The sequence below is a fragment of the Tasmannia lanceolata genome, unplaced genomic scaffold (genome assembly GCF_043159265.1).
Source record: "Tasmannia lanceolata isolate RefF3 unplaced genomic scaffold, GAP_Taslan_0.1 ptg000008l, whole genome shotgun sequence".
In the NCBI taxonomy this organism is placed as follows: domain Eukaryota; kingdom Viridiplantae; phylum Streptophyta; class Magnoliopsida; order Canellales; family Winteraceae; genus Tasmannia; species Tasmannia lanceolata.
This window is the reverse complement of record NW_027518685.1, coordinates 64,717,475-64,739,133: the sequence shown is the minus strand read 5'-3', so window position 1 is coordinate 64,739,133 and position 21,659 is coordinate 64,717,475. Positions and strand designations below refer to the sequence as shown.

General features: G+C 41.1%; 1 protein-coding gene across 1 annotated transcript in view; it reads left to right on the top strand.

Annotated features, from left to right (window-relative positions):
* Positions 1-203: 203 nt before the first annotated feature.
* LOC143883160 (protein argonaute 2-like) overlaps positions 204-21,659 on the top strand; it is a 29,818-nt gene continuing 8,362 nt past the window's right edge. Inside the window, exon 1 of the mRNA XM_077386514.1 lies at positions 204-485. Coding sequence (XP_077242629.1) covers positions 266-485 — 220 coding nt within the window. The 5' untranslated portion in view covers positions 204-265. The remainder of the gene's footprint in view (positions 486-21,659) is intronic.

Here is a 21,659-nt window from a genome sequence, read left to right as displayed (position 1 = left end):
CAGTACTGTTTAATAAAGTGAGGAGTGCGTTCATCAAAATACAGTAGGGTAAATCTCTACTAATCTATAGTGTATATAGTTTATAGACTTGACCTGAGTACTGTGTGGAAACTTGGAGACCAAACAAAAGGGCATTTCAGTCTCTAACTCTCTCTAGTTTACTATAAAAGCTCCCCTCTGGTTTATTTCCTTCCACCGTGCTACAAACGACTAACCGAGAGAAATTATAACTCACTCTCTCTGTTTAATAGCACAAATAGTGGTGATGGAAAATCATTCTGGTCGAGCACTAGCCAAGGGCTCAAGATGGAGAGGAGGAGCTACTGTACAAAACCGACAAAGGAATTTTGGCCGAGGTGGCCCTTTCAAGGTTGGTTTTGAGCATTCCGACCCAAATTCCAGTGACATTTCAAGTTTTTCCGGCCATGGTGGTGGCCGCGGAGGAAATACTCAGTACAAAACCATCGGTGCTTCGGGCCCATCTGGTAATTTTCATCTATTCAATCATTTAAGACGGCTTTCTTTTTCTTTCCTTAAAATTAGGAGATTTTATATGGTGTAAGCCCTTGTAGTCCCGTATTTTTTTAAAAAGTACTGTACGGACCACATCATAGGATGATCCAACAACGTAGATACTAAATAGGTTTTGCCCCAAAAATCATTTCTATAGTAAGATCATAGCTGTCCGATCGTTTCCGCAGTATGCAGTTCATCTATAGATCGAAGGGTTTTGATCATCTTATAGAAATGATTTTTTGGACACAACCTATTTACGTTATGGCCCATCACATGGACAGTTCGGATCATCCTATTGTGGGGTCTGTACATTACTTTTTGAAAAAATACGGGACTATAAGGGCTTACACCGTGTAAAAACTATACCAGGTTCCCATCTTTTGGCTATTTTGTATGGTAATTGTTGTAAAATAAGAATTTTTTTTATTTAAGAAATTGCTTTTAATTAGGCGTTTCTTGTAATTTTCAATGTCATTTGCTTTTCCTGTAGTGGCAATTAAATGGTTTGTTTAAATAATTTTCAGAAAAAGACATTCATAAAAAGTGATAGTTAGGATTTGGAATTTTCAATGTGATGGATTTTATGATAAATAATTGGATTGCAATAAAACCTCATGAAGAGAAGTGCTTTTAACATTAAATTTTTATGAGTAGAAATATCATAAGTATCTCTTCCAAAAACAAATTATCTTGTTCCCTTGAGCTAAGTTATTGAGACGTCCTCATGGTTTATGATGAACTCAACTGCATTAGCACCTGTAACAACTGGAAAATAAAAGGAAATGCAGTCAAAAGAGGCTTATAGATCACACTAGAAACATTGTTTATCTAGTATCTAATGAAAGAAAGTTAATGCTTCCCTTGGGAAAACTCAAAACAAATGGAACTAAATGTATCTCTTCCCAAAACAAATTCCTAATAGCCAAACTCATTTGAAAGCAGAAAACACACCTTCTTCCTTATCATTATGATGGGAGGAGGAGATCAAGAAATTCGAGCATCAAGATGACACCCAAATCATAAGGTATATGGGAGGAGGAGATCAAGAAGACGTAGTTAGTGGGGCGAGCGTGTGGTACCCTGATCCCGCGAGAGGGGTGTGGGGCGCGAGCCGCCGCTCTCTCTCTCTTGGTCTCTCGTATCCACGCGATTGGCGTGTGCATTTTAATGTTGATTTGAATTAATCTTTCCTGTGAACTTGGGATCACTAAGGCAATCCGAATTCCACACGAAAGAGACTGACAGAGTCGCCACCTAGATGTGGGATCTAGGACCCGTAATTAACCAGAAATCTAGACTCGCTACCTGGTTACGAGAATGGAAGGTATGGGGAGTTATCCGCCACATGCACCATTCCTGCCCGATAATCGGTCTTCGATTCCAAAAGCTAACTCTTTTAAATTTATTTTAAATGGCTCATTCAACTCTATGTTAATGTGCGAACTAAGTGACATGCATCCTATGATCTAATTTCAATGAGAATCCTAAATGTGTATCTTGATTTATTAATTTGTCTGGATTCAATCTAAGTGAAAGTTCTCCTAGAATTCTAATTTCATGGAAAGTCCTAAGTGATTTGATTAAGTATTTACGAGAAAATTAATATACAAAACACCACAATTTGTTTGTGGTGCCGACTCGCGGGTGGTATGCCATCAGACATCCAAGCTGCCTACGTACCCAAGCCTTACTGGGATCAGAGTCGACGTAGTTCGGTGCACCTAAGCTAAGTTACATATGCCTAACTCAACTAAGACACCGACCTAGACGGGATTGACTGTTTCAACAGTTTTAGGAGAAGTTATTTAATTCAAGTTGAAGATTTTATTATCTTAGGATTTCATCTAAGATGCTATATGATTCTCATCTAAATGCAAATGGTCCCTTAGACTAATGCAGGTTTGCCTTACATCCTAGTTTACTAGGCTTGTCCTAGGGAAAGATTGGGTGACTAGTGTAACTAGACCTATGGCACGGTTGCTATACATAGCAAGCGTCCGTGATGAGGCCGGACTCCTGACTCTAGGACTCCCTAAAACCTAAGACTCCCTAAAACTTAGACACGACACGACACGACACCAGTGTTCCTAAATTGGGCTCTAAGGGTTCCTAAAGGAATTTTGAATCCACCGGCTCTTGGGAATCTCGAATTCTTTTGGGTTTGTGGAAACTTTTAGAGTTTTCTTGAAGCTTTTATTATCTGAAGGTATTTAGTGTGTTTGGTAGCTTTTAAAGTTGTTTATTTAGAAGGTTTTAGTTTCATTTGAAATTTTTAGTGGTCTTTTGGTTAATGGCTTTTAACGGATTTTTATCAGTGGATTTTAAATGGGTGAATTTTAGTTTTGTTAATTTTAGGTTGGATGTACTTTAGATTAATGTCTTTCGATTTTGGTTTGGAAAATGACGTTAACACAACCAAGTTTTGACAATTGCACAAATTCGACAAACCATTGACCATTAAAAGATCTGACAAATGCAGCCCACTAAAACTGTCGTAACTCTTTAACCGCTTGGCCAAATTCAACGTACAAACATGCGTTGGAAAGATCTTTTATAGGGCTACAACTTTGTAGTTCTCCATTGTTTGTAAATCTGTGATTTAGAGGTTCGAATTTGTGTTGCAAACAAAAGGACAGCAACATTAAACTGGAAATGCCTAAAGGTGTGCCGCAACCATTTTGGACTTAACTTTTTAACCGCTCGCTGTCTGATCTAGCACGAATACTCGTTGGAAACGGCACGAAAATATCTACGACTTTGTAGTTAACCATTTCCCACGATTCTGTTGTTTAGAGGTCGAAAAATCTGTTTAAAGTCTAACAGCTAGCACTATGACGGGAATGATATTGGCACCCCCATGTTTTCTTTTGATAGTTCTTATTTTTTTAGTGATTAAAAGACGGTGAATATGAAAAATGGCTTGAATGGGCCTGAGATTAGATTCAAATGGGATGTTTGAAAAAGGGGTTGTTTTTATCTACTTGGCAAGGTGGGGTATGGATATTGGGTTCTTGAGATTGAGTGGGGGCTGTTGTTATCAAATTGGAGTGGGGGCTGTTGTTATCAATTGAAAGATGGAGGTTTTGTAAGCCAAATTAAATGGGTTTTGATAATTCATGTAAAATTCAAGTTTTCTTTCTTGTAAATGTTCAAAATTTTTAATGAATTGTTTTCCCAAAAGAAATCTAAATTCCCTAACAAGCCAATGATTTCAACATCCCATTGCAAATAGGTTCTAATGACCCTAACACATTAATCATATTTAGCATAAGTGAGAACATGACCAAGGCCAAACTAGTACAAAATTAAACATGACATCAACCAAAATATACGCAAAACAACATTCAATCCTACAAATATAGAAAAGAAAATAAAATTCCAAAAGACATACCTTTTTGTAGACGATATTCCATGCAAACTTATGGAGAAGAGGGATTTGGTCTAGAGAGAGGGCTTGAATTTTCTAAGAGAGGGGTTCTCTCCTCTTTTCTTTTTTTTCCTTCTTTTCTTTGGTGAGATGAGAGGGTATTTATAGGAGAATGGGATAGGAGGTTAGGTGAGGTTAGGTGAGGTTAGGTAAGGTTAGGTGAGGTTAGGTGATGTTAGGTGAGGTTAGGTGAGGTTAGGTGAGGTTTGGATGGTTATGATGGGAGGAGAGGTTAGGTGAGGTTAGGTGAGGTTTGAATGGTTAGGATGAGAGGAGAGGTTAGGTGGTTTTGGATGGTTAGACCCAGGTCATGATCTGCCATTGATCTAACGATTTACGGAAATCGGGTCTCGGAATGGAATCAGGGTCCGGGCTATGAAGTGACCCTAGCTTATTTTGTCCCGATTGATGATCCGTAAAGTCAGATCAAGATATTAATGACCTAAAACATATAAATCAATGATAGAGGGGGTTCTCACATGGATTTAACACACTAATTTATTTGTTGATTAAAACAAAACAAAATGGGGTGTCTACAGATGCCCCTCTTTGGTAGAGATGACGTAGTCATTGAATACCAAAGTTAAAAATGACAGAACCATTTTGCGTAGTTTTAATCGACAAAGGACTCTCTAGATACAACGCACCTTAACATAATGCAAAACCTTAGATGAAACCCTAGAACTTGAATAATAATAAAAACAAAATGCGGCGCCGTTCACAAACGGGCAATTAGAGAATGAGATATCATTTTCGAATGGATTCTGAAGGGAAAGGACAAAGATCGCTCTCAAACAGTTTTTAGAAGGAGATGAGACGCCGCTCACAAGCGGGTTCAACGAGGATAAGAAGCATTCCCAAATGGACTTGGATAATGAGGCACCGTTCACAAACGGCCTCAAGGAGGATAGAAAACCATTCACAGATGGACTCGAGAAATGAGGCACCGTTCACAAACGGGCTCAAGGAGAAGACAAGACCATTCACAAATGGACTCAAGAAATGAGGCACCGTTCACAAACGGGCTCAAGGAGAAGACAAGACCATTCACAAATGGACTCGAGAAATGAGGCACCGTTCACAAACGGGCTCAAGGAGGACGATACCATTCACAAATGGATTCGAGAAAAGAGGCACCATTCACAAACGGACTCAAGGATAAGACAAGACCATTCACAAATGGACTCGAGAAATGGGGCACCATTCACAAACGGGCTCAAGGAGAAGACGAGACCATTCACAAATGGACTCGAGAAATGAGGCACCGTTCACAAACGGGCTCAAGGAGAAGACGAGACCATTCACAAATGGATTCGAGAAATGAGGCACCGTTCACAAACGGGCTCAAAGAGGACACGAGACCATTCACAAATGGACTCAGAAAATGAGGCACCGTTCACAAACGGGCTCAAGGAGAAGATGAGACCATTCACAAATGGACTCAGAGAATGAGACACCTGTTCACAAACGGGTTCGAAGAGAAGACGAGACCATTCACAAATGGACTCGAGAAATGAGGCACCGTTCACAAACGGGCTCGAAGAATTTAGGGATTTTTTTATGAACTTGAATTTGACGTAGGAATGGATTTTTATTTTTATTTTTTAATTAAGGATTTGGATTTGATAAATTTTTTTATTTTTGGAAAATGAGGTACCGTCCGCAAACGGGCTCAAGGAGAAGATGAGACCATTCACAAATGGCCTCGAGAAAAGAGGCACCGTTCACAAACGGGCTCAAAGAGGACATGAGACCATTCACAAATGGACTCAGAGAATGAGAAACATGTTCACAAACGGGTTCAAGGAGAAGACGAGACCATCCCCAAATGGCCTCGAGAAAAGAGGCACCGTTCACAAACGGGCTCAAAGAGGGCATGAGATTTTTCATGAACTTGAATTTGACGTAAGATTGGGTTTGTTTGAATCGGGGATTGGTTTTGATGAATTTTTTATTTTTGGGAAATGAGGTACCGTCCGCAAACGGGCTCAAGGAGAAGACGAGACCATTCACAAATGGACTCGAGAAATGAGGCACCGTTCACAAACGGGCTCAAGGAGGACGATACCATTCACAAATGGATTCGAGAAAAGAGGCACCATTCACAAACGGACTCAAGGATAAGACAAGACCATTCACAAATGGACTCGAGAAATGGGGCACCATTCACAAACGGGCTCAAGGAGAAGACGAGACCATTCACAAATGGACTCGAGAAATGAGGCACCGTTCACAAACGGGCTCAAGGAGAAGACGAAACCATTCACAAATGGACTCGAGAGATGAGGCACCGTTCACAAACGGGCTCAAGGAGAAGACGAGGCCATTTGCAAATGGGCTCGAGAAAAGAGGTACCGTTCACAAACGGGCTCGAAGAATTTAGAGATTTTCCATGAACTTGAATTTGACGTAAGATTGGATTTGATGAATTTTTTATTTTTTTGAACTCAATGAAATCGGGGATATTATGGATCGTGCCCGACAAAGATGTTGGAAACTAGGACTTTGACGAATGATGAAACGGCAAACCTTTGGAACGAAGAACCATTACTAGCAAGAATGGATTAGGAACATTTTTATGAAACTTCAACAAGATTTTTCTCAAAGAGACTGCTGGTCTTGTCTTCTGGGGATTTTGATAACTGAAACCTTGAACAAGACATTTGAGATTGGTAATTTAGAACAACGACTCTCTTGGATATTAACATGGAAAAGCGGGATCTGCTTCTTGACAGGTGTTTAGATAAACATTTCTTGACCAGGATAACTAACCGGAAGGGAATTATGAATTTGAATGGTTCATCTTTCTGAGAAATTGGCTCAACCACCATTGCATCTGAGGTTCTTCCAAGCTTAAGGTGCCTTCCTGGGGTATGATCTTTTTACGGAAGCTGGGCTTTCTGATGTTTCTACTTCTGAATTTTTCTGAGCTGATCTTCTTTGAAATGAAGTTGTTTGACTAAATTCTCGAGCTCTTTCAGGTATAATTGCAGGGAGCTGCCTAGGCCTGGCCTCCTTCACCAAGACAGTTACATCATTTGGACATAGGAACGACAATTGACTCTTTCTAAAGAGAAAACTTAGATGAAAGGCACTACTCAAAGGATTGAGCAGCCCTGAAGGAGTGAACTTAGAATAATAAAGATTGACTGACTATACTGACAAACATAGTGATGCTTCTGACTTAGTTAATGTTTTGTTTGGTAAGTCTATCCTTTCAAGGAATAGTTTTTCAATTGGTAAACACCGGACTTCTTCCTCGAAACAGTAATGCCTCAAGAATTTAATTACGACCCCTAAGATTGCTTAGCTTCAATGCCCCCAGTTTTGAGGATATCACTTGAATTTGCTTGAACTTCAGTTGATCTTCAGTCTTGATACCGGCTGTTGCCTTCTTATACTGATTCTCTTACCGTGACCAAGTCACCTCTTCAGGGTTTTTAACTTGGCGGACCGCGCTAGCCTTAACTTTTGCCTGAACCACCTTTCTAGGTTTTCGATCCAGCAGGCTATCCCCTTAGCTTTTGCCTAAGCCGCCCTTTCGGGTTTTCAACTTAGCAGGGGAATGATCTTAAATTTTGCCTAGACCGCCCTTTCAGGTTTTCAGTCTAGCAGATCTTCAAACTCCGTTATTTTTCTTATTCATCATCATTTCATTTTTTTATTGTATCTCAGGACCTAGCTCATTAGTTCTGAACACCAGAAGGACTTTTATAGGTAGGATAGGGCTTTTCAAAGAATGGCTTAAGGCTCAACAAAGATTTCGACCGAACCTGTGAACAGGTCGCCTACATATCCCAAGGTAGGAATCAGGTCGTGTGTAGTTCAGGGCGAATGCCCCTAGTTTGAAGATAAATTGTTTGATTTTTTTTTTCTTTTTTCTTTTCTTTCTGGAACAATTAACTTCTCTTCTTTTGGAACTTGTCCCTCTCTTTTTTTTTTTGAAAGGATTGAATTTCTTTTCCTTTTTGAATCGACCGAACTCGGTTCAACCGAGTTGCCTACGTACCCCAGTATAGGGATCAGGTCTCGCGTAGTTCGGGGGAATGCCCCAAGTTTGATGGGTTTTCAAGAAAATTTGATTTAGGCTCGAAGGGTTTGCAAATCGGTATTCTTTTGACATTGGGTTTTGATTTTGGGATTTAATCGGCCAAAGGAGGCCTTTCGATGTTCAGATTGGGAATCGATCTAGGTTACTAGAGTCCCTCTGGTACTGATTATTTTTTTTTCTCTTTTGTTTTTTTTTTTTCGCGGAGTTTGACGGCATTTCCAGGTAAGAGATAATGGATCTTCTTCTTTCAAGATTCTAATACGTGCTTTTGACTTTCATAGAGCGAAACTTGTTCTTTGACATCCTCCATCTATGGATTCGTACTCTCGATATCTGATGATCACTTTTCATTGTTTGCTTTTGAACTTTTCATCTTGAATTTGTTGGCTTTATGAATTTGAGAACCAAGGTCATTGATTGGAAATATGAAAGTTGTTTCCACTCTATGCCCCTTGTATAGCATATATCTTCTCACTTTCTTCATTTTCTTTGAGCTTTCCATCTATGTCTTGCCCCTGGTATCGGTTGTAGCTTTTCTAGACAATCTTCTTATTCTTGAAATAATTTTATCAATTCTTCACACTCTTTAGAGGGTAATGTATTTTCAATCGGCATTCACTGAATCAAAGTTTCAGTGCCAGTGTTTATCATTTCAATTTCATCTTTGAAAGGTTGGGATTGGCGCTCCTCCTCTCGTTCAAGTAATTGCTGTGACTCAAGTGGAGTTTCGTCAATTTTGTCCTCATTTGAGGAGGGAGTCTTATTTTAAGATCAGAAGCACACTTAAGAACAGACACAAGTGAACTTTTTGGAACTGACTGAAATTTTATTTAAAGAAAAGCTATTACATCAGACGACCTATCCTGAACATGCTCACGATTCACAACTCTAAATAAGAAAGAGAAACAGAAGATAACTTGCCTGGACTAGGCATTGACCTTTAACTGTAAGACCGGACTCAACAATTATACTGACCATGATGACTGACTCAACATAAAATAGTAAGTGACTAAAACTTTAACTGCTGCAACTGTTTGGCGTTGAAGGCTCGGCGAAGGCTGGTTCGTTCTGAACATCATCATGGCTGATACTTTCAATTTTGGACAATGATGACTGATTCGCATAGGGAAATGCCCCTAGCTCAATGATTCTGAGAGTGAACTCTGAAGGACTTAGCAAAATAATCTTGAAAAAGGTAGCCCCTAGAGGAGGAACAGACCAGGGGTACAAGCAAGATTGGATTATCTGGACCAGGCATGATCAGATCATGAGAACGCATAATCGAAAGATTGTGAGATTCTGCATCTGCCAGTTAGGGGATGGCATGAAGATACGATCGAATCGTATGACAGAAGAACGAAAGACGCACGATCAAAAGATTAGATGAGATAGCATAAGATTGCTTTCAACGGATAGATCATGAATGACTAATCCTATGAGATCTTTGAAAATTATGGGATTTATATCCTAACCCAAAGGGAAATTTTTTTTTTTTTTTTTTTTTTTTTTCACATTTTATCAGTGTTACCTGAAGGCATCAACCCTAATCCTAATCTAGCGGAGTGGAGATAGGATCTCAACTCATGACTTTGTTTGTGTACCTAGGACCGATCGTAGCCATTGGAAGATGGACTACGGTCTAATCTAGACACAAATGGGTAGGATATCCTAAACTAGGCTCACACATGTGATGCACATGTGTTCATATACTACATGCATGTGTGGGTTAATCTAGGGGTAAGGCCAAGAGTTCCCTTAGCGCGAATCCATGTTCGATATACTGTACCAGTGTCCGGCGTATCAGTACGTGAACAATAGATCCGTTTACGTACCATAAAGGTACCAGGCTAAGGGTGGAATGCTTCTCTAGCACAGAGGCACCAGGTGATGAAATCCCAGTCAACCATGCTAGATAACACTCCGGGTTCCTAAAATAGGACGTGTGTGCACGTGAGATGCAAGGGTTTAGATGCAAGTGATGTAAGTGTGTGCAATAAGTTCGCGCGATCTATGATGCCTTCAGGTTTTGTTAGATTAAGTTTGAGTAAAATGTGATGAGAAAATAAAACAAGACAAACTAATCTGACAAGTATACAAGAGATAGAGTTCTTATGAGCCAGTTAAATTAAATTCAAATGAATTATCTTTTGGAATTTTAATGAAGTTAGGTGATCCCCAGCAGAGTCGCCAAACTGTGGTACCCTGATCCCGCGAGAGGGGTGTGGGGCGCGAGCCGCCGCTCTCTCTCTCTTGGTCTCTCGTATCCACGCGATTGGCGTGTGCATTTTAATGTTGATTTGAATTAATCTTTCCTGTGAACTTGGGATCACTAAGGCAATCCGAATTCCACACGAAAGAGACTGACAGAGTCGCCACCTAGATGTGGGATCTAGGACCCGTAATTAACCAGAAATCTAGACTCGCTACCTGGTTACGAGAATGGAAGGTATGGGGAGTTATCCGCCACATGCACCATTCCTGCCCGATAATCGGTCTTCGATTCCAAAAGCTAACTCTTTTAAATTTATTTTAAATGGCTCATTCAACTCTATGTTAATGTGCGAACTAAGTGACATGCATCCTATGATCTAATTTCAATGAGAATCCTAAATGTGTATCTTGATTTATTAATTTGTCTGGATTCAATCTAAGTGAAAGTTCTCCTAGAATTCTAATTTCATGGAAAGTCCTAAGTGATTTGATTAAGTATTTACGAGAAAATTAATATACAAAACACCACAATTTGTTTGTGGTGCCGACTCGCGGGTGGTATGCCATCAGACATCCAAGCTGCCTACGTACCCAAGCCTTACTGGGATCAGAGTCGACGTAGTTCGGTGCACCTAAGCTAAGTTACATATGCCTAACTCAACTAAGACACCGACCTAGACGGGATTGACTGTTTCAACAGTTTTAGGAGAAGTTATTTAATTCAAGTTGAAGATTTTATTATCTTAGGATTTCATCTAAGATGCTATATGATTCTCATCTAAATGCAAATGGTCCCTTAGACTAATGCAGGTTTGCCTTACATCCTAGTTTACTAGGCTTGTCCTAGGGAAAGATTGGGTGACTAGTGTAACTAGACCTATGGCACGGTTGCTATACATAGCAAGCGTCCGTGATGAGGCCGGACTCCTGACTCTAGGACTCCCTAAAACCTAAGACTCCCTAAAACTTAGACACGACACGACACGACACCAGTGTTCCTAAATTGGGCTCTAAGGGTTCCTAAAGGAATTTTGAATCCACCGGCTCTTGGGAATCTCGAATTCTTTTGGGTTTGTGGAAACTTTTAGAGTTTTCTTGAAGCTTTTATTATCTGAAGGTATTTAGTGTGTTTGGTAGCTTTTAAAGTTGTTTATTTAGAAGGTTTTAGTTTCATTTGAAATTTTTAGTGGTCTTTTGGTTAATGGCTTTTAACGGATTTTTATCAGTGGATTTTAAATGGGTGAATTTTAGTTTTGTTAATTTTAGGTTGGATGTACTTTAGATTAATGTCTTTCGATTTTGGTTTGGAAAATGACGTTAACACAACCAAGTTTTGACAATTGCACAAATTCGACAAACCATTGACCATTAAAAGATCTGACAAATGCAGCCCACTAAAACTGTCGTAACTCTTTAACCGCTTGGCCAAATTCAACGTACAAACATGCGTTGGAAAGATCTTTTATAGGGCTACAACTTTGTAGTTCTCCATTGTTTGTAAATCTGTGATTTAGAGGTTCGAATTTGTGTTGCAAACAAAAGGACAGCAACATTAAACTGGAAATGCCTAAAGGTGTGCCGCAACCATTTTGGACTTAACTTTTTAACCGCTCGCTGTCTGATCTAGCACGAATACTCGTTGGAAACGGCACGAAAATATCTACGACTTTGTAGTTAACCATTTCCCACGATTCTGTTGTTTAGAGGTCGAAAAATCTGTTTAAAGTCTAACAGCTAGCACTATGACGGGAATGATATTGGCACCCCCATGTTTTCTTTTGATAGTTCTTATTTTTTTAGTGATTAAAAGACGGTGAATATGAAAAATGGCTTGAATGGGCCTGAGATTAGATTCAAATGGGATGTTTGAAAAAGGGGTTGTTTTTATCTACTTGGCAAGGTGGGGTATGGATATTGGGTTCTTGAGATTGAGTGGGGGCTGTTGTTATCAAATTGGAGTGGGGGCTGTTGTTATCAATTGAAAGATGGAGGTTTTGTAAGCCAAATTAAATGGGTTTTGATAATTCATGTAAAATTCAAGTTTTCTTTCTTGTAAATGTTCAAAATTTTTAATGAATTGTTTTCCCAAAAGAAATCTAAATTCCCTAACAAGCCAATGATTTCAACATCCCATTGCAAATAGGTTCTAATGACCCTAACACATTAATCATATTTAGCATAAGTGAGAACATGACCAAGGCCAAACTAGTACAAAATTAAACATGACATCAACCAAAATATACGCAAAACAACATTCAATCCTACAAATATAGAAAAGAAAATAAAATTCCAAAAGACATACCTTTTTGTAGACGATATTCCATGCAAACTTATGGAGAAGAGGGATTTGGTCTAGAGAGAGGGCTTGAATTTTCTAAGAGAGGGGTTCTCTCCTCTTTTCTTTTTTTTCCTTCTTTTCTTTGGTGAGATGAGAGGGTATTTATAGGAGAATGGGATAGGAGGTTAGGTGAGGTTAGGTGAGGTTAGGTAAGGTTAGGTGAGGTTAGGTGATGTTAGGTGAGGTTAGGTGAGGTTAGGTGAGGTTTGGATGGTTATGATGGGAGGAGAGGTTAGGTGAGGTTAGGTGAGGTTTGAATGGTTAGGATGAGAGGAGAGGTTAGGTGGTTTTGGATGGTTAGACCCAGGTCATGATCTGCCATTGATCTAACGATTTACGGAAATCGGGTCTCGGAATGGAATCAGGGTCCGGGCTATGAAGTGACCCTAGCTTATTTTGTCCCGATTGATGATCCGTAAAGTCAGATCAAGATATTAATGACCTAAAACATATAAATCAATGATAGAGGGGGTTCTCACATGGATTTAACACACTAATTTATTTGTTGATTAAAACAAAACAAAATGGGGTGTCTACAGAGCGGAGAAGCCCTAAATCGGTGTGAAGCAAGATAGAGGAGGAAGAATCTATTTAGAAGGTGTTTCTAACACGGAGCTTTTGAAACGAATAGTCTCAGTGCGTTAATTGCGTTAAATATCCATTAATAAATATAAAATGCTTTTGAAATACTCTATACGTTTTGGAAACGAATACTTTCAATGCGTTAATTTCATCAATTACTATTTTGTAGGGATTTTTCAATTGATAATATTTATCATATTTGGAGAGAGCAGGAGGTTTCCTAAACTATAGGGAGAGAAATAGTAATCGTTTTACAAAGATAGCATTGAAATTTTTTGGAATCTCCATCCACACTATTTTTAGGAGGTTTACGGGACATTTCGACTTTCACTTGAAATCGATTTTATTGCATAAATAATGGAAAGAGCCATTTGTGAACCAATAGGATACGAAATTCTAAGTGGATATTTATGATAGATATACGTTTAGTATCAATTACTATTTTGTAGGTGTTAGAATAAGCCCATAGGCATTACAGTAATTGTACTCTTCTCTTTAGTATATAAATAAACTAGTGAGGGGGAGAAAGCCCTAACTCACTTTTTTCTTCTCTCTATTCTCTCTCAACATGGTATCAGAGCCCTAGGGTTTCTGATCCCAGGGATACCCTTAGCCTCCATCTTCTCCATCTTCTCCATCAACCCTAACCCTAACCTCCTCCCTTATCTTTCTCCCTCTCTCCATCGCTAACCCTAACCCCCTCCTCTCACCCACATGCCTGCTCCCCTCTACCCCAGCCTCTCCCAGCCTCACCCCTCCCCTCCCCTTCCGTCCAGGCCCTCCCGCCCTCCCCCACCCCCTCCAGTCCCCCCGCCCCCTCTCCTCCCTTCGTCCAGCCCCCCCGCTCCCCTCTCTCACCCTCGCCCCTCTCCTCCCCTCACCTCCCCTTCCGTCCAGCCCCTCCCGCCCTCCCCCCCTTCAAACCAGCCCCCCACGCCTTACCCCCTTCCGTCCAGCCCCCCGCCCTTCCATCCAGCCCTCATCTCCCCCACACCTCGCTTCTCCAACAACCATACCCCACGCCACCAAATTTTTTTTTTCATTAAAAATACATAAAACCCTATTTTTCTATTTCCCTTTGATGCGCTAAATTAGACTCTTTGTTCTTCATCTCCCAGTTCGCGGTCTCTTCTCATCTTCTCTATGGTCCATCTTTGTCCTTGGCTCGTGAGGCCGCGATATGACCCCTCTCCTTGATTAATTGGTTGTCCGTTGATCTCCCTCTTTTTTTCCTCTCTTTGTAGCCGTTGATTGTTGGTATATCATCTTTCCAGACTCTTGTCGTCCTTATGGAACCCCCTGTCATTGTAGATCCGTCACTTGGCATGACCACAGATGCCAGTGCGATTCCAACACCCTCGGCTACCTCTTCCTCGTCTCATCCTCCTTTGGCAATTGTAGAGAGTTCTTATCTACAGTTGAACATTGCAAAGTTTGATGGCACCAACTATTTACCATGGAAAGTTGCAGTTAAGACTTACCTCCTTGGACGGGGTAAAGTCAGTTTTTTTCGTCAGGATCCTCCTCCGCCAAAGGATCTTTCTTATACTCGCTGGGAACATGAAGATGCGTTGATTCAGAGTCTTCTATGGCAGAGTATGACACCTGCCATCTATTCTACCATGATACTCCTCCCGACTGCGAAGGAGGTCTGGGATCACACTGCTGTGACCTACTCTAGAGTTGAGAACCTCACCCGTATCTGCTCCGCTTACTCTGAGTGGATGCGTCTGTGTTGTGGTGACATGTCTCTTGAGGCTCATTATGGGCAGTTCATTTCCTTATGTCACCAGCTTGACATCTTCCTAATGTTCTCCGCTGTCAACGGGAACAGATTCGAGTTGTGCACTACCTTGAGAGCCTTGGCCCTGAGTTTATTCACCCGCGTCATCGGATTCTCGGGTCTGGCCAGATTCCGTCGTTGCGCAACTACTCTCGCACTCAGCAGTGCCTTGGAGAGACTCCCTCCAAACTTCCTTCTGACAGTTCTGCCCTCGCGACATATGATGGTAGTACTCGGCCTCCCAGGGGTGGTGGTTCTTTTTCTCGTGGCCGTGGCCGTGGTGGTGGTGGCCGTGGTGGTGGCTGTGTTGGTGGTGGGCGTGGACCCCTTATTGTACCCACTGCCAACGTGATGGTCACATGATTGAGACTTGCTACACGCTACATCCAGAGCTTCAACCGCCACGTTCAGCACATCTTACCACTGCTGGCCAGACTGATACAACGCCTCCTGCTCCTTGCTCTACTTCTGTTGATGATCCATTCACTTTTACGAGGGCAGATTATGAGGAAATACAGCGCCTTCGACAGAGTGCCTCCCAGGCCCCTGCAGGCTTCGCCCAGCTAGGTAGTTCACCTACGACCTTACTCTCTAGCTTAGGATCCTGGATTATTGACTCACAAGCCTCAAATCATATGACTAGTAACTCGTCTCAACTCATCCTTTCGATCATTTTCATCTGATCTCCAGTCCATTACTTTAGCTGATGGTTCCACTACACCCATTACTGGTATTGGGACCACTTGTCCTTCACCTCACCTTCCACTATCATCTGTCTTGTGTGTCCCTATGTCTCCCTTTAGTTTATTGTTTGTAAGTCAAATTACGAAGCACCTTGCTTGCTCTATCTCATTTTATCCTTTTTACTGTGTTTTTCAGGATCTTTCGACTGGGAGGACGATTGGATCGGGACGTGAGGTGGACGGACTTTTCCGCCTTTACTGCAGTCCTTCTTATTCTACAGCTTTACATAGTTTAGTGGATGCCTTCCAGTGGCACTGTCGACTTCGTCACCCATCACTTCAGCGCCTCCCGCATACATCTTTAGTTTCTGCTTCTGTTTCTCCATTTCAGTGCCAGTCTTGTGAACTCGGGAAGCCTCACAGAGTGTCTTTCCCTTTCCGAGTCGTTATTCGAGTCGATAGTCTATTTCAGCTTATTCATTCTGATGTATGGGGACCTTCTAGGGTCGCGTCAAATAATGGATTCAAATATTTTATAGTCTGTATTGATGATTATCACGCATGACCTGGGTGTCCTTACTAAAAGATCGATCTCAAGTCTTCTCTGCTTTTAGAAATTTACACGCTGAAATAAATAATCAATTTGATTGTTGTCTTAAATGCCTGCACTGACAATGCGCGTGAATTTTTCTCTTCTACTGATGGTTTTTAGGACTACCTTTCCTCTCATGGCATTACCCATCAATCATCCTATGCCTACACGTCGCAACAGAATAGCATCGCTGAAAGGAAACTTCGTTACCTTCTTGAGGTTGCTCGTACACTACTTTTTCAGATGCAAGTCCCTAAAACCTTTTGGTCTGACGCCATTCTCACTGCTTGTTTTTTGGAAAATCGTCTTTCGTCTCCTGTGTTGAATGGTGATTCTCCATATCATATGTTATACCCACGACAGGACCAATTTCCTCTTACGCCTCCTATTTTTTGCTGGGTATGCTTTGTTCATCATCTGAGCCCTGATCGGGATAAACTCGACCCTCGATCAGAACAATGTATCTTTCTGGGATACTCTCGTACCCAGAAGGGCTATCGGTGCTACAGTCCCCGTCTGCGCCGATGGTTTGTATCAGCCGATGTTACGCTCTTTGAATCCGAACCCTTCTTCGCTCGTAGCTCAGTTCCACTCTTGTCCAATATGGAATCTGAGGTGTCCATTTCTCTTCCACATCTTCAGGATACTTCAACTGCTCCTTTACCATCTCCTTCTACTTGTCCACCTGGTCAAGTCGATTCCTGTATTCCCAGTGTCGCTCCTCCACCTATTAAATTTCAGTATCAACGTCGCCAACAACACGGTAAGCAAACACAGCCGCCTCACCCCGAGAGATCGTCCTCACAAGCAGAGATTCCACCATCCTCTACTCAGGTAAACTCCTCGCCATTACTTTCAGGACTCGTTCTCATTCAACTGCCCATCCTATCTCTAATTTTGTTTCTTATGATCGTCTAACTCCCACTTTCAAAAGCTTCATACTCTCTATGTCTTCTGTTGTGTTACCACAGTCTTTGGATGAGGCTCTTAATCACCCAGGATGGCGAGTTGCCATGGACCTTGAGATGTGTGCTCTGCATTCTAACCATACGTGGGATCTGGTTACTCTACCTGCTGGGGCCCGACCTGTTGGTTGCCGCTGGGTCTTCTCCATTAAATATCTACCTGATGGCACTGTTGAGCGACTCAAGGCTCGTCTCGTGGCAAAGGGCTACACTCAGACTTTTGGCGTTGACTATAATGAGACATTTTTCCTAGTTGCGAAGATACCTTCAGTGCGGATTTTGCTGTCCTTGGCCGTCAATAATGGCTGGCATCTTCACCAATTGGATGTGAAGAATGCATTTCTTCATGGCGACCTCCTCGAAGAGGTGTATACGGAGCAACCTCCAGGATATGTTGCTTAGGGGAAGTTGTCCTCGTCAGTTTGTCACCTCAGGAAATGTAAAGACCCGGCGTCAAACGGGCCTAGAAAGTTGTAAAGACCCGGCCACATGGGCCTAGAAAGTTAATAACCTTAATTAAATCTGGACCGTAGATCCTTAGACCAAAAATCACAGTATATTTTCGTGTTTTTTAGTATAACAAATTTTTAGGGTATCAAATCTTGTCCGTTCGACATGATTTTTGTCCCGGTATATGGATATTTCGAATACCTATTCAACGGACCCAAGATTTAGCGATTCGGAGGTGATTTGAGCAAGTTATGACCCTTTTTTGTCAGGGTTAGGCATAGTTACGAGTTTTGTCTTATTAGGCAATTTTTTGGTTTTTATTTTATTTAAAAACTTTAGTTTAGTTGTTAAATTTGATAAGTACACCCTTAGAGAGTTTTAATAAAGATGGACTCTTGCTAATTGTGGAAGACTTGGATTAAGAAACTAACCTTTAACATTAAATCTAATTGGGAAACCCACTTTAAGTACAAAACTTATTAGCCATTAAAAACCCCAAACATGGGCTTTTGAAACCCTACTTTTGCACGTCCAAAAACCGTGAAGAAAGAGAGAGAAAGGAGAGTAAAAAGAAGAAAAGAAGAGGAAAAGAAGAAGATTGTGTGCTTTACAAATACTTTTTGATCCATATTTGGTAGCACATTCGACTGTGTCCTCTAACATTAAGGATTTCTCACTCTCACACCACAAGTAATTAAGGTAGGTGACGGTGCCCTAAACTTGTACTCTTAAGCAATGATTGATTTATATGCATGCAATGAAAATTCTTAGTAGACATAGAATTGTTTATGCTAATGAGGTAGTTAAGATGATTGTTTCTTATTAATATGCATCTCGCTCTCGTGTTTGGTTATATTAATAGCATGCAAATATTGAAAATGGATGCTATGCCAGTAGCTTACAAAAGATGAATGTTATGATTCCTTATTAAAGGAAAAAAAAAATGTGAGAAGTAAGAAAATTGCTAAAAATATCTTTAGGATATTGAAAAAAAAGAGATATGGATGATATGCCAGTAAAATTGATAAGAAACAAAGGCATTGGGAAAATAATTTGGTGGATTGGGCGGAGCAATGAGTCATCCAGGAATAATCAAATTCCAAGCCGGCCTTGGGTTTTAGCGCACTGTTAGAACTATGTATTTCTGAATTTAGGGATTAATGGCAAAAGCAGCAATACCTTAACGAAGAAATCGAATTGGCAGATGCAATAGACCAGTAGCGTAAATAGATCTGTAAATAGAATATAAGAAAATAAGAACTTATTGAGTCGAGGCACGGATTAAAATTTGCTGTCCTTGAGACAAATCTCGCCTCCACTATGACGGGTCAACAGTGCAGATGGGCTTCACGGCGTATGCCTCCAGGATACAACGACTTTCGCTTCCGGGGTGTGCACTCACGCAGCCCAAAGCCTATCGAACTTGCCTATGTGAGCCTGATGCCTCGGTCGAAAAATTTGGAGGAAAAACAGATAGATCGCAAAGGGCAGAAAGAAGAAACGAGAGAAAAATGAAGTCTTTTTCCCGAAGGATTCTTTTCTCAAAAAATGAATTTTTAGAGATAAGGAAGGATCCGTTAAGTTGAAACGTCGCACCCATTATTGCGTAAAAGACGTTTTCAAACGGTCCACTTCCCCACACGGAAATCGCTCCTCAAACGGTAACTAAAAGGATGAGATTAAAATTTAAAGGAAAAAGAAAATCTTAACAAAAGGAAAATAAGAAGGTCGGGCCCACGCGCGCGGCCGAGCCGAGCCAGGCCGGGCGGCGCGCGTGTGTGGTAAGATCAAAAGCCCGCCGGACCCAAGTGGGCTATCCGTGCGCGTAAGTCCCCCATGACCTCTTGCTCATTCACAAGGCTAAGAGAGGGAAAGTATATATATTGCCACTCTCACCCTCTCACACTTCTCATCTAGGACTAAAGTTTTCTCAAAACTTTAGTCCTTTTGGAGGGAAGCCCAAAAGCATAAAGCAAGTCTCAATCCCAAAAAATAAAATGGACAAACACAATGACCATAAAAACACTCCATTGTAAGTTTAAATTACAAAAAAACTTTTTCACATAAAAAGTTAACACGTACCCCTTTTGCGGTAAATGCATCCTCTTAGACCATGATATCAAGAAGCGGAGTGGCTATTAAGCACATCGTAAAAAGTCCTTCATGCCCACTACCTCTAGACGAGGGTAGCGGAACGTATTGGAGGCAAGGTAACAAGCTATGAGGAGCTGGATTGCCTTGGGGAGTCGTCGCATGCATTAAATTAATAATGAATATAAACCTCTTAAAGGTAAAATGTTGTATGTTTTATGAGATCAGTAGATTCACATGCCCATCTGGAGGATCATCGACCAAAGATGGGATAGGCAACTCCACAATCCCCTCCATGCAGCAGGATATTTTCTTAACCCTGATGAAGGTACACACGAACTCATCACCAGTCAAATTGAGGATTATCGAGAGGCTAAGGGTATGTTTGGAATGAAGCTTGCAATCCGCAACCGAATAAAGTTGGGACCAGGTATATTTGAGTTGTTTGTTTAATTAAGTTTAATTCATTTTAACTTTCAGTTTCTCAGCAAATAATGCTTTACTATTTGTTACTTTACAGTTGCATGATGGAATCAATTCGGAGGTGACGTGGAAGAATTACAGAGCTTTGCAATCAAAATTCTCAGTCAGACCTGCAGTGCGACTGGGTGTGAAAAGAACTGGAGCACCTTCAAACACATTCACTCCGCAAAGAAAAATAGGTTGGAGCACTAGAGATTGGATGGTTGGTGTTTGTCCATTACAACCTTAAGTTTCGATAAAAGTTTACAACGTAATGTAATGTTTTCAACTCTTACCTCATCTCTTTAAGCTTTTAGGTTTAACCTTTGACATTAAACTTAATGTTCTCCTTTTCAGGGACTTGTGAAGGAAATCATCTACCACTAGTGACCCTTTGAGCATAGACCATCTGGATCTAATGATGGATTGGGTTGCGGAAGAAGACGATGTCATTTTTCATGCCGGAAGACATTGGGGGGAAAATCTTGAAGTACCTACTGTTGTGGTTGGGGCCGGGGACGACGACAAAAACGACATTGAGTATGATCATCCGGGTTATGATGACTGAGAGTTGTTGCTACTAGCTATTGTCTATGTTTCACTTTCATGATCTCTTATTTTTTTATGTTTTTACATGTATCAAACTATCAGTTGGACTTGTGTAAGACTTTAAGTGTTTAAGTAATGAATATGCCTTTTAGGACACATATTTTAGAGTATTTATTAGTTTTTTATCCTTTTCTATTGATTTTTTTATTTTTTGGGATTTTTCTCATATTTTTTAATATTTTTTGTGTGACCGAAAAGTTTCGAACGGAATGCACCAGAATGACCGGAATCCCACCGGAATTCCGTTCCGGTGGCCAAAACGGAATGGCCACCTGAACGGAATTTACAACTAAGGTTGAAACAATCTCCACATGCATGGTTTGGCAGATTTAATGAGGCAATTATGAGTAAGGGTGTCAATTTTGGCTCGGGGTCTGAAGCTCGCTCGAGCTCGGCTCGAATCCTTAACGAGCCGAGCTGAGCCGGCTGGCCAGGCTCATTAAGCTTAACGAGCCGAGCCCGAGTTAGGCCAGGCTCGGATCGGCTCGTTAAGGCTCGTTAAGAATTTAATATATTTAAATATTTATATTATATATTAATATATACACAAAGGGTTGTCCAGGGAGTGAAAGGGGGAGGCAAAATATGTCACTTCTTTTTGGAACCCCATTTGTTACTTGGACCACCCCCCGTAGTGTAAAAAGAGTAGTGAAATTACACTAGATAGGGCTGTCCAGGGAAGATGAGGGGTGTGAATTTAATATAATCCGAGCTCGATAAGGCAGGCTCGCGAGCCTGGCCAAGCTCGGCTCGGCTCGGCTTGTTTACACCCCTAGTTATGAGGTTTGGCCTCAAACAGTGTGCCGTGGATCATTCCGTATGCAGCCATCAGTCCTCAGCAGGATGCATTATGTTGATTGTATACGTTGATGAAAGACTTGGGGCGCCTCAGATACTTC